At 38.9% G+C, this 13793-nt stretch overlaps 1 protein-coding gene across 1 annotated transcript in view; it reads right to left on the reverse strand.

Annotated features, from left to right (window-relative positions):
• Positions 1–13793, reverse strand: part of NFXL1 (nuclear transcription factor, X-box binding like 1) — a 109849-nt gene that overhangs the window by 28562 nt on the left and 67494 nt on the right. Inside the window, exons 15-18 of the mRNA XM_089657304.1 lie at positions 8910–8931; positions 6837–6971; positions 5612–5778; positions 4558–4627 (exon numbers count right to left, since the gene is read on the reverse strand). Coding sequence (XP_089513430.1) covers positions 4558–4627; positions 5612–5778; positions 6837–6971; positions 8910–8931 — 394 coding nt within the window. The remainder of the gene's footprint in view (positions 1–4557; positions 4628–5611; positions 5779–6836; positions 6972–8909; positions 8932–13793) is intronic.

Below are 13793 nucleotides of genomic sequence, written 5' to 3' on the forward strand. Positions count from 1 at the left end.
CGGGACCTCGCACAGAGGTCACGTACGATGGTGTTCCACTGTGTCCGGAGCTCCCAGGGAGCGCGCACAAGCAGGGGGCAGGGAGGCAGTTTATAAATGGCCACCCGCCCCTGCACTGCCACCGTCTGGCCGTTTATATACAGCGGCCGGACAGGAGGTGGTTAATTAATTTTTTTTTTGGTGGCAGTTTCTATTTTATTTATATATTGATGTATGTATTTATTTTATTTATATATAATTTAAGAGCATATATAGTTTTGAGAGCGCTGTTTCAGGTATTTCCATTTATTCATATACAAGATGGCTTTAAACATTGAGGCTCTTTTTTTGCAGCTCATTGTTTTCAATGTGCATGCATGGTGAGAATGGGATGACGTCATATGACGTCCTCCCAGAACGAGAGAACTGCCTTGCATACGTCATTGGACTATATGGTGGGTGGGAGGTGGTTAAAGAATGAAATGGAAAGCCCACTTTTTAATGCCCACTCAAGACACTGATCAGAATAACGTTACGGAGGAGTAGACCACGCTCCATACAGAACTGGTTCAAGTAGGGAGTCTAATGGAAAGGTCTGACAGTCTTAGGACCTTAAGAAATACACTGGACTGGAGTGTACCACATGCAGAGCCCAGTGCCTGAAGAGTCTTCAGACTGGGCAACACAAGAGTCTGTGCCATGGATTTGGACCTGTAAAGATCTATACCGCTAGCACAGTACATGAATGTCAGGTAAACGCTATAAGCAGGGCCAAGGGTCACATTGTAGGCAGGTCCACATCTTTGGTTCAGCAGAGTCTGGATATGGCTCCAACAGGCAGCACTGAGGATTAGCTGAACCGGACAGCTAGCTAAAGAGTGCAGTTCAGCAGTGTAGCAATTGAAGAAAAAATAAAAGGGAGAATGTCTAGTAAAAATTGTTAACTTTTCTGAGTAGAGAAATTACATCCATCCTCCTAGGAAAGCATGATGGAAGTGGGAGGGGTTATACCTGACTGGCTAAGTGTTTTTTTTGTGCATACCAGAGTCCAGTTTCTTTGGTAGGCAGCAGTAAAACCCAGTTGTCTCTGGATTACTTCTAATCCTATGTCATTTAACAAATCATGAAGGGCAATGTTTTACCTAACAAAAAAAAAATCAGCAGCTATTTAAACTCAAGTTTAGATTCTCTGTGCTGACATAGTTAAAAACATTAAAACAATTTTGTGTAATTCTCGGAAAGACTCTCTCTGACAGCCTGTATTGTCTTTCACCAAACTTTAAAATGTTATCTGAATATACAGATTCAAATATGTCAGCTGCAAAAGAAGCAGAGATAATGGCTGTATAATTGGCTGACAGTGTTCTTAATCCTTTTCAATGTATTAGCATGAGGTCTGCCTTATACTAATCCGATGGCACATCTTTTATTTTAAATTGATTCCCTGAAAACAGCTAAAGCAAAGCAGGAAGGCCAGTTATCATGGTTTAAATAAACTGAAATATTGAAAAAAAAAAAAAAACCCATACACAAAATACATACTTTTTATCAAAAACTACATACACCTGCTAAGGGTTTTTCAATATGCCAACAAGCAAGGGGTTGCATTTGCAAAACTGCAATGTATGGGACACTTTATAAACACTACCCATGTTTTCGATCATGCTTATAGGCTTTTAGAATGCAACAGAAGAAACATGCTAGTGTTTCTGACAGCTGATCTGAGATTAGTCTTTGCTCACAGCACTGAGGAGTAAAAGAGTGTTAACATCCAATCAGGTTCTTGCAGACATTTTTCATTATGTAAAAAAAAAAAAAAAAAAAAAAAAGACTATTAGACTGGTTGTCATAAGGAATGCGGTCTTTCCTTTGAATGTTATAAATTATATTTAATAAAAACTTGAGACAAATTATCAAGAACATAACCAAATAAATTCTGAAGCTGTAGACTGCCAAAAAAAGAATAGAGAAAGGTGGCTAGATATTTGGAAAGATACAGATGATAACAATTACATTTTTAATGTACTGAACTGTTTGGACTCAATCACAGGATAACCTAGTACCTCACAGAAGAAGCAGATTGGTTACTCATTTATTATGGGTAAAATGCTCAGGATGTGCAGGTGTTCCCGTTAAGTTTGATCCAGGGACCTCATGCCCTTAGACTCAATAGCACTATATGACAAAAAAACTTTTTAATTTGAGCTCTTGCAAGTTAATATCGACAGCTTTGGTAATGCTGTCTATTGACTTTAGCCTCCATCTTCTTTTAATCTTTCCTAGTTAGCCCTCTTCAATGAGTTCTGATTTTACAGGAGAAATTAATGAGTATCAGAAGAGTGCAGACAAAGAACATTATATATGCAGCAAAATCTCTCACTCTGCAGGACATGATCTGCTCTCTCATGGGAAAGGACAAGCGAAGAGATATTCTAAAATCAACTGAGAAGTTCAAATTCAGGTATGTGGCCTGAAGAAAGAGTAAGAGCCAGCTTTTAGGACAAGTTCACCTAAGCCAAAGTCAAGTCTAACAGCCTGCATTCTAGTTCTAGTGCCCAGCCTTGGCATGAAACCCTTTTAGTACTTCTAGTGTGGACCTTTGGGCTTATGCAGCCATTGGTCTGTATTTTGGTGCTTTCTCAAGCCAGTGAATGAGAATAATTTTTTAGACTGGCTTCTAGTAGTTAAATGTGTTGATTTCTTTTTTTTATGATATCCTTTTTCTTTACGGTCTATGCTTTTTACCTTTTTTGTTTGTCTCCTCTGATCTTTTACTGTGGATCCTGCTGAGAGAAATATTAAATGTGGCACAAGTAATTTTTTGAGGGGTGTTGGGAGAATAAGGAAAGATTTGTAAAGTGGCTGCTGTAAAATCAGTTATTCCTAGTGGCCTCAGGTAGTACGTCTCCTGAAGGGTGTCTTCAGTCTCCAATAGCTCCTAAGGCATATGACTACAACAAACCAAACAAAACCTCCCACGCATGAGTGAGATTGTCAAACACCATTTCTTCACACGTGTCAGCTTCTTAGCGGAGGATGAAGATACACCACGCTTTTTGTTGCCCTCTCAGGACTGGGGATGCCCCAAAAGTATAATTTAAAAAACCACAAAGAAAGAGCACACCAGCCTAGCACATTATCCCAATGAAACATTTATTAATACTTCAACATAATTGTAATCAAACACTGTAATATCAAAGCCCATCAGTATCCAAGTCGCTCGATCCACTGCGCCTTAGCTTGGAGGGACACCATATGGATCCTATCTGGCTTACACATTTCGAGGGTAGTACCCCTTTATCAGAGTTTTTAGGGGGAACTACCCTCGAAACACGTAGCCCAGCTAGGATCCAGATAGCGACCTTCCCAGCTGAGGAGCACATGCAATGGATCAAGTGACTTTGATACTGATGCTTACTCTCATGGCTTTGATATCACAGTGTTTGTGAGTACAGTTGTGTTGGAGTATTAATAAATGTGTTGAGATAATGTACTAGGCTGGTGCGCCCTCTATTCTTTGTTTTTTTTTATAGCTACTAAAGCATGTTTGACCATCTCTTGCAGCACACTCAGTCTTTGACCATTCTCCTATTGCATATGAAGTCTCTGAAAGCTTTCTGTAGTGTTATATTCAATGAATATTATGTGCAGTCTTTTGATAATGTTGGGAGCCGCACGGGTGATATGAATCCATACCCATTTGAGGTCTCCTATTTAGGTTAACTACCAGCTTAAGATATAAAATGTGAGACCACATTTGATAGTTAAGTGTTCTTGCATGGCAAGACCACTTACTGTTATCTCACATATATATTCTTATTATTATAGCCAAATTTACCATCCTAACTCCTCCCACAGTTTTTACACTACATAGACAGTAATATACCAAAACGTGCAGATTGTTCCCGATTGGTGTGCTATTACTTTGTCGAACGTTTCACCGAATGGTTCACGAAATATCGGCATTTTTGTGGTGAAATTGGTCCCATAGGAATGAATGGCGGAATGTTCAAAACTAGAGTGGGAGCTGACAAAAGCTAGAGTGTGAGCTGAAAAATCAGGACATGATTTCTAAACTGCCATCACTCCCTCATTTTCAAGCCACCTACACAAATCGTATATCAAAACTTTCAGCTATCCCTGCTGCCACTAAAAATGTCCACGGCTAAGCCATAGTCCTGATAGTTTTCACAATATGACCATTTGTTTGCTCCGCCCACTCCAGTTGTACACTACTAGTGGAGGCAAGAACACTTCACACAATTTCCCCAGAAATTGTAGCTTTTCTAGTTTATGTTTGTTCTTAAAAACAAAAATATATTCTAACAGACATTGCTTCAATCGTAAGTAGCAGATAGGTACACTTTAAAAGAGGTATAAGAAAAATGCAATGTAATGGTAAGAAACAGACAACTGGAAAATGACCAAAAGGGAACAAATAACAAAAACATTCTTACTACTCATAGGTTATAGGATTCTGTTGCTTGTGGGATGAATGTGTCTAGGTTTACAGGCTCCTTTACAATTAATCAGAAAGTTAAACATGGCAAGTCTTCATGACTCCAATGCCATTCTTACCTCTTTTGGACACTGATTTTTGCATGAAGTCAGGATATTCTTTTCCTTTTCATCAGCCAAAGTAAGTTTTCTAAAACAAGACAAACATTTTAAATGACTGTTTGAATGAGGAGCTGCCAATCATAATAATATTCAGTAGTTAAGGCAGCTATGGAAATTCCTCTGATCAAATCACCCTCACATGAATGAAGTTCATGCTGATAGAATTTTCCTGAGAGGCTCAGTTCCTGGGATCCAGGAAATGATTAGGTATCAAACGGGTGATATGAATCCATACTCTCAAATGCCACATGATTAACGTTTGTTGAGGGGAAGGTTTTCTCTTCTGTAGAAATAATAGTTTGTGACTTCCATCACAAAAAAAACCAAAAAAAAAAAACAGCTAAACAGCTACACTGAATCTTTGCGAGTTTAAAACCCCTGTCAAGTATTTACTATAAATGTGATCTACAGTGGATATAAAAAGTTTACACACCCCTGTTAAAATGTCAGGTTTCTGTGATGTAAAAAAATTAGACATAGCTAAATAATTTCAGAACTTTTTCCACCTTTAATGTAACCTATAAACTGCACAACTGAGTTGAACTACAAAAAGAAAAAATCTTTTAGGCGGAAAGAAGTAAAAATAAAAAAACCTAAATTAATAACATGGTTGCATAAGTGTGCACACCCTTAAAACTATTACTTTGTTGAAGCACCTTTTGATTTTATTACAGCACTCAGTCTTTTTGAGTATAAGTCTATCAGCATGGCACATCATGGATTTGGCAATATTTGCCCACTCTTCCTTGCAAAAACACTACAAATCTGTCAGATTGCGAGGGCATCTCCTGTGCACAGCCCACATAAAATATATATTAAAAGTCATATATTTAATTTTCACACATTAAATAGCTAATTAGTAAGACGATGTGCAACTCAAAAGTTTCTATGAGTTTCTAAAACATGTACATCACTATTGCTCTAAACATTGTCCCATTAAAAATCTTGTCTCAAATGTCTTGTACCGTACATGCACCTCATGTAAATGTGTGAAAGCTGAGTTTCTACGTACATGCACTCGATGTAAAGATTGCTAATCTTGCAGTGGCATTTGGTCCTGATCATCTGAACACATGGAGGGCAATCTTTAAGGTGACATGGGAGATTGCAACGATGAGGACAGCCTGGTGGTCGGGGTTTTGAGCATTCCTCTTCACACACAAAACATTCTGGACCAGACTAGATTTCAAATTAAAAGTATTAGTATTTAGAGTATAGGCGATTGTTAAAACACCACAATACTTTTTTCCCCTTTTACTTTTTAAAAAATAAGTGATCACATTCTCTCTGTTCTCAGCTGTAGAACAAGCTTTGAGATCTAGGGGAGGAGAAACAGCAGAACATTGATCTTCCCAGTGCATGGCTGGGGGGGGTCTCGGCACAAGTTCAGGCTCAGTTTTCCACACAACCAGAAAACTGACCATGCAGTGCTCTCATGCCTAGTGTGGTCAATTTGTAATAGGAAAGTAAAAGGGACTAGCAAGAATACCAGGTATTTCACACAAAGGAAGCAATACAAAGAACAGGATAATTTTTCATACAAGTACATGGTACAGCAGGCATATGGGAGAGGGGGCGGGGAAGCTGCTTGCAAGTGTTTTTTTTTTTTTACCTTAAAGCATACAATGCATTGAGGTAAAAACATTCAGTCATTAGAACCACTTTAAAAATGAATAGTGGAATAATAGGAATACTTTAAAAAAAAAAAAAAAAAAAATTATCTAATTTGACATGGCTAATTTCAATAATAGAATGAATGAGTTGGGATTACTTGGGATTTAAAGACATTTTTGTCAAGGGGGAACAAAACCCACAACTGCTGCAGAAATAAAATGCACTTAGGGAAGCCTGTACATCTATTTAATAGCCTCCCAAACTCTTGTCACATGAACAGTGACTTAATTATTTTTCATTTTAAAAATACGTCAAATGGAGGGGCCATGAAACGTCATCACGCCCGGAAGTGGGAGTTCGGCCATTTTAGACACTACTTTAGGGATAGGCATCCCTAAGGGGGCAATAAACTATTGGAATTGAAATTTAAACAAGCAATCTATCTGGTGCACTGGATGTTACAAGTGCACCATTCTTATGAATGTTTTTAATCTTTTAATAAATTGTATCAAGTTACTCCGATACTGTACCATGAGATCTTTTTTTTTTTTTAATTGATTTGGCTCAGAATCTTAAAAAAAAAACAAACAAAAAAACAAAAAAAAGGAAGAAAGGGATCTTACCTTCTCTTTGTTACCATTATCCTCAGTGACTTTATGACATTCTTTTATGCAAGTGTGGTTGCCACAAGCAAGAAACCGCCCACAGGGCCTCTTACATGAAAATGGACCAGCAGAATGACATGGCAATGGGCTTATCTGAAAGAAGAATACAGCACAATTGGACTAAATAGTTTACCTGTCTAACACTGAATATTTTATGCAAATATTTGCACTTTATACAAATTAAAATCTGAATGAATAATCACATTTTGATCTACCAATATACTATGCAGTAAAACATCTTCTATGGATGGATTTTACAAGGCTTTGGTAAATTTTAAAGGAGAATTACCAAAAACTGTACAGTCACAACTGAAGCACGTATGGTGAATTTAGAGTAATCATCCTACGTGGGGGATAAGTGGTTGGGCCTGACAGCACAGAGTCCTGGGTTTGAGTTCCTACCCAACGTAATCTGTGTGCTCCTGCTATTTTTCTGTTGATTTCCACCAGGTGCTCTGATTTCCTGTACATATCTAAAAACCTAGAGATACATTAATTGGAATCTTTCCAAACTGGTCTTAATGTGCATGTGTTTGGTATGCAATAGAACGTGCGACTGATGTAAGTGGCTCTATTTACTTTGTAGCAGAGGTAAAATGTCAGCACAATATAAAAAATGGAAATAAACTCAAGGTGCCTGATAAACCTGAAATCTGCAAACAAACAAGCATACTGTTGCCTGAATAGTAATTGGAAACTCGGGTCTCCAGCACAGCCTGCAAACACTACAGTGTATTTTCTGCTTTCCAGCAGACTACAGGGTAATCATTGGTTCATCTCTGGCATATAAAGGCAAACAAAGGCTTATCACAAAAAAGCATCATTTTCTAAAGATTGTTTTTTTTTTCTGGTAATTCCAGCAGCAAAAACTTTCCTTGTGATAGTTCCTACCTCTCTTCCCACCAAAGTATCCCTTTGGATACTATCCCTTATAAGAGGAGAGCTAATCGGTGTTAATCCAGTGTTTTTCTACAAAATATAACTATGTTCAAAATCCAACAAGATTGATGGTACCCCTCCTAAATGTTGAGTAACTTCATTTGTTCAGCAACTACTAAAAACTGAAATATTAATTTTAGGTTGACTGAATCTACACTGATGGTAGTTCATGGACAAGACCAATAAACAACACAATAAACATACAAATAAAAGATATTATGTTAGTTTCATAGATGGCATCAACAATGATGACGACAACAACATGTTATAGAGCAGGGGTCTCCAAACTTTTCAAAGGGCCAGTTTACTGTTTTTCAGACTTGGGGGGAGGAGGGGCGGATTGTTCCTAGTGCGGGTGAAAAATGTCCCAGGCCCAGCATCAGTGAAAATAAACATAGCTTCAGGCTTAGTGGTAGGTAGGTGTAATGCCCTATCATTGGTATAAGTGGGAGAATTAGTGCCCCATTGTTGGTGTAAGTTGGAAGAATAGTGCCCCATCATTGATATTAGTGGGAGGAATAATGCACTATCATTAATGTCAGTGGCAGGAATTATGTCCCACTGTTGGTGGCAGTGGGAGGAAAAATGCCTCATATCATTGGAAGGATTAGTATCCAGGGCGGAATAGAGGCTAGCAAAGGGTTACATCTGGCCCTCGGGCCTCAGTTTGGAGACCACTGCTATAGAAGAACACCAGAGGCTTTAAAAAACAACAACATATATTTGATAGTGATTGATAACATTTTATTTGAGTTAGAAGTTAATCTTACATGATCATTGCCCAATTCATCTGGTTATGGTTGGTCTGGAATCTATTGCATGTATAAGTACATGCTGCAGCTTCCAATACACCCAGTGGCTAAATGTTCACTGGGAATGAATAAGTCAGTGGGGCTGAATTTTAGCAGCTGATTGACATAGCTGTCTGACCCAGGTAAACTAGACATTCCTTCCCAAGACTGACATAAACATGCAGCTTCAACTAAATCAAGTTTTATGATTATGAACAGTCCTTTCATTAGAAAGATCTTTCAGAGACAGATTATGCTTGTGTATCTGACCACCATCTGGTTGGTAGCTTTATAACCTTACCTCATGTTTGCCGAGACATTCCCTGGGAAAGAAAGAGGGGAAAATAATGTTGAAAGAACAGGAAAAGGTATGCAATAAAAATATAAGAACTAAGGCAGGTTTCACAGATAACTATTGTGATAAGCAATACAGTGAAAATGCACAAGTCAGATTTGATTTCCCAAGAAAGCCACATATTTTCTACATTTAAAATATTTGCGCATCAAAGTGAAGTGATTTTACAGGTAAAAACGGATATCCCTGTGTTGCCACCCACAGTAACCGGATTTTTGTTCTGAAATGCAAAAAAAGCTAATTGCCATGAGTTATGCATAATATTGCTTCTCAGTTTTTCTTGCCCATCTTATTATCAAAACTCATTATTCTGGATTTGTACTTTACTATATTAAGGCCTTACTTGCTGGCATAGTTAATGTGGCAAATGTAGTTGTTAGAGGAAGCACTGTACAGCAGAAAGTATCTGCACATTTCACTACTATCACAAATCCCCCTCAAAAATGTATTTTGTAGTCTTTGTACTGAATAATTCATTTCATTGAGGGACACACGTTACTCAGAGACAATTAGTTATATTGCAGCCTACAGGTGGATTTGGACACTGGTTATCAAAAAATAGTGACCAGTTTGGTACAACACCTCCAAGACCTAGCATACCTTAGTTTTGTAGAAAAGCAATACTAGGAGCAAGATAACATATACAATGAACTCCAAGAAATGTTTTTTACGGCAAGTACAAAACTAGGATGATATTTGACTTCCCTGTAAAATCTTTTTCTTGGGGTACATCACAGGACACAGATAGATGGTTAATTATTGGATCATTTGATTATGCTCCACTATGCATAAGTGATTGCACACTGGTAAATAACAAAAAACTTAATTCAGCTCTGCATAACCCTTCTACCTCCCAGCATTGCCTCACTTTGGTTAGCAAGCAGTATCAGAGTGAAACAAAAAAAAAATAAAAGCAAGGGACCTGTGTCCTGTGGTGTACCAAAAACAAACGACAAAAAAAAGTATTTTACAGGTACTCCAAGATATGGAATTTACAGGCAAATAATTTTATCTAAGTCGTACAGTACAAAATGCAGGCTGGATGTTTACCGACCCTGTGACGTCCCAAAGCTATGAATAAGATGGGTGGGCAACAACAAGGCTAAAAGAACAATGCCAACAGATGCAACAAACCAGACAGGGGTCATTGACCCAACTCAGAGAGCCACTGGAAGAATCCTACAGCCATAAGCCACTTTTGCAGTGGCCTGGATATCAACCTGGTAGAACTTGGAGAAGGTATGAACTGAAAACCAGGTGGCAGCCTTACAAAGCTGAGCAAACAAAGCTTGATGTCAGAATGCCCAGGAGACCTTCACCGATCTGCAGAAGTGAGCACATAAGTGTACTGAGAGGTACCTGATATTTTAGAGCATCAGTTCTTGCAATGAGTTGTCTTATCTATCTAGAAACAGTGGAGTTGGGTGTCCCTTTTTGAGACCCTGTTGGCAAGGCAAACAAGTGTCAGCTTTCCGGATAGAGGCTATGGCTTTCTGATAAACTCTGATAGCTCCGACTATGTCCAAATGATGGAGATTCATTTTTACCCTTGGGATTTTTAGAAGCAGGACACAAGGAAGGAAGGACAATTTTTTTAGTTAAGCTGGAAGGCCGACAGCACCTTATGAACCACCACCTGATAGAAAGGAGATGTAAAACCACTTTATCCTTGTGAAGAATTAGCAAGGATTCCTTACAAGAGACGGTGGCTAATTCTGAAACACTCTGATATAACCAACTGATCAAATCAGTAGGCCTACTGAGGAAGCCCTGAGAGGGGGTGCAACGCATCTAGGAAGGAGGAGCCGGTACTGTGTTACCACGCCACCATTATCTTGTCAGCGAGTGGCGAGCTGGATATGGACACACATTTTATGCCTTTTATTTATATATCTGTAAGTGTCATTTTAGTGGGGGATACAATAAAGTGTTATACAGAGATTCCTATGTTTCAGTCTGTTGCATGAGATCAATTTTTGCCTGATGTCAGAGTAAGTGGAAGGTGAGAGGAGATGAGAAGATATGTCACTGTGACTAAAAAGTTGAGTACACCCAAATGAGCGCATATTTTCTTTTCTTGAGGTGAGCAAGTTTTTCACCCGGTGTGGCGGAGGATCACTGAATATTACCAAAGAAGACGATATCCACGGAAGTGATACACATCACTGAGGGGAATGTTTATGGACTCTTTAGTTTATCACTTGTATATGTTTTTCACAGGAGTATGTATGTTTTCTAACCATTATTAATTTAGAGAGTTGAGCTGCACTAGTAATTTGTGAATAACTCTGAAACCTGTCTAACTGATGTGATAGTCACCAAGAAGTCCACATTGCAAGAGAGATTACCCATGGGGAGTTTTCTATTGGTTACAAATGGTGGTTTCTGCAGGGCAGAGAGCACCACACTGAGGTACAAAGGCAGCTGCTGTAATGGGATCTGATCCATTAGACGCCTTAAATAAAAGGTTTTACAAATGAAAGTGAAGCCAAACATTTTTGGAATAGGATGGACAAGGACAAAACCTATCCCTTAAAAGTCCTTAGAGACAAGTTTCAGTCAAGTTTCCACTGAAAGAAAGTCAGAATTTGAGGTACTGGGGAATCTCTGGGGTTGAAATGCTTGTGTTCACATCAGGCAAAAAAAAATTTCCAAAGTACAGTAGTAGATTTTTCTTGAAGAACATGTCTGGCTTTGGGTAACGTGGGAACGATATATAGCACTGTCCTTCAAGACATGGTTTTCAACAGCCATGCCATTAAAACCAGTGCGAAGGAGGATAAAACAGTGAGCCCCGAGACAAGAAAATCTGAACTGTTTGGAAATGGCCAGGGTGTAGCTCTCAGAAGTTTGAGTATGTCTGTGTATTAGAGTGTTCTGGGCTAGTTTGGTGCAAGGAGAATCACAAATTTCTTCTCTTCCTCAATTTTGCACAGTAGTCAAAGAAAAAAAACCACAATAGAGGGAAAGCATACAGTATATTAACCTGAATGAAGTTCACAGAATTAACAGAGAATACGATGTCAGGGCTAGAGGATCCTTGCTTCTGGTCACAAACAGAGGCAAGTTGTAGTTGAACCTGGAGGCCAGGATGTCCACATCTGAACTCCCCATTCCTGACACAGGAGATTGAAAACGTCAGGATGAAGAGACTATTCCTGTTGGTCCAGGCAGTGACAAATGAGGAAATTCGCCTTTCAACTGTTCACTCTAGGGACGTACAAAATTAGATTGCTGGACTGGTTTCTGGTACCCCCCTGGTGATTGTAGGCCACTGCCATGGCACTGACTCCACCCTAATTGGGTGTCCCAGAAGAACAGAGGTCTAGTGGTGCAGAACAAATTTTATTGCTCTGAGCTCCAAGATGCTGATGGGGAGCATGCTTCTTTGGGTGATCAGTCAAAAGATGGAGTGTGTTAGTTTCAAGAGAGTGTTGTGTTGGACAGGCCTTGAGTGGAACTTAGCAAAGAAAACAGCCAGAGGGATGTGTTTTTTTTTTTTTTATTATTTTAAAATCATTCTAAACATTTTTTACCACAATGCTTTCCCTGCATGAAGGTAAAAAAACAAACAAAAAAAAACAAAAAAAAAAAAAAAAACACCTCACTAAGTCCACCCCTGCCAACCCTAAACACGTATCTGACACCTTTCACCACTCCAACACCATCCCATCTGCAGCACCGTGCCTTCTAAAAAGGATACACTGTGGGTAGCGGGAGCCCCAGGCTTCTGCTGCTGTCAATCAACCTCCTGTGTCGAGCACCCTTAGCACCCACTGTAATGATGGGCACTCAGAGAAGGAATAGGCGGTGTGGGATCACCAAAGAAGAGGTAAGTGACTGCTTTGTGCAATATTGTTGCACAGAGCAGGTAACTAAAATATCTTTTTTAAGAACAACAACAAAATTGGCCATAAATATCACTTTAAAGTTCAAGCATGAGACCGAAGTATTCCAGAAAAGGGAAAGACTGGAGGGCATACTTTAGAAAGGCAATTACCCAACCAAAAGGGTATCCACCTGTTCCAGAACATTAATCATTCCAGTTTATGGTGAATTTGGTCTCCAGATCTACGTTGGGTGATCGTGATTGAAACATTTGTGTGTGGAGAGACCACTTTCCGTGATCAAGAGGTTTACACCTTAGAAAGATCACTTGCCAATTTCCCATGCCTGGAAATGTTCACTGCAGACAAGGTCAGATCCTGATGTTGTTTCCAGGACAGAATAAGTTCTGCTTTGAGAGTGACTTGACTCTTTGTATTGCATTAATAATTGATGTATGCCACCTCTGTGGTATTGTTACACTAGCAGAACCTGAAGTGGGGGGGGTGTATGTCCCCCAGCGATGAAGGACAAGCTGAAACGCCAGCCAGATGTACCCTAAATCAATAAGGAAATCTAGCAATAATAAAAGGTAACATAGGGTGACAGTGCTAAAGCTGAGATTTTGCAGATTCACTTTAATGTTGTCAAATTTATCATGTTTTGTTAAATGCAATTTGTTTCAGCCCTGGCTGAGAGCAATAGCTACAACAGAGAACTAAAAAATAGAACACTATATGGGCAAAAAAAAGTTCTGTTACTTTTGTCTAGACCTAAAATTGACTTACAGTGATAACACAGGGATATTTATAAAATGGCTTCAATTTTAGTCAGTGATCAATGAAGCAAAAGGAGAACAGAGGCTACATCTGGAAGCATTAAAGCAGAGTCAAGTTCCACTTGTCACAGAGCGAGGACCAGACATCTCATCATCATAAAACATCCTCCATAGAGGAAGTAATAAAAACATGCAAAGGATATTAATGTAACATGAACCTATTTCTT

The sequence above is a fragment of the Staurois parvus genome, unplaced genomic scaffold (genome assembly GCF_062004578.1).
Source record: "Staurois parvus isolate SC_StPar_1 unplaced genomic scaffold, SC_StPar_1.0 ptg000980l, whole genome shotgun sequence".
Taxonomy (NCBI): Eukaryota; Metazoa; Chordata; class Amphibia; order Anura; family Ranidae; genus Staurois; species Staurois parvus.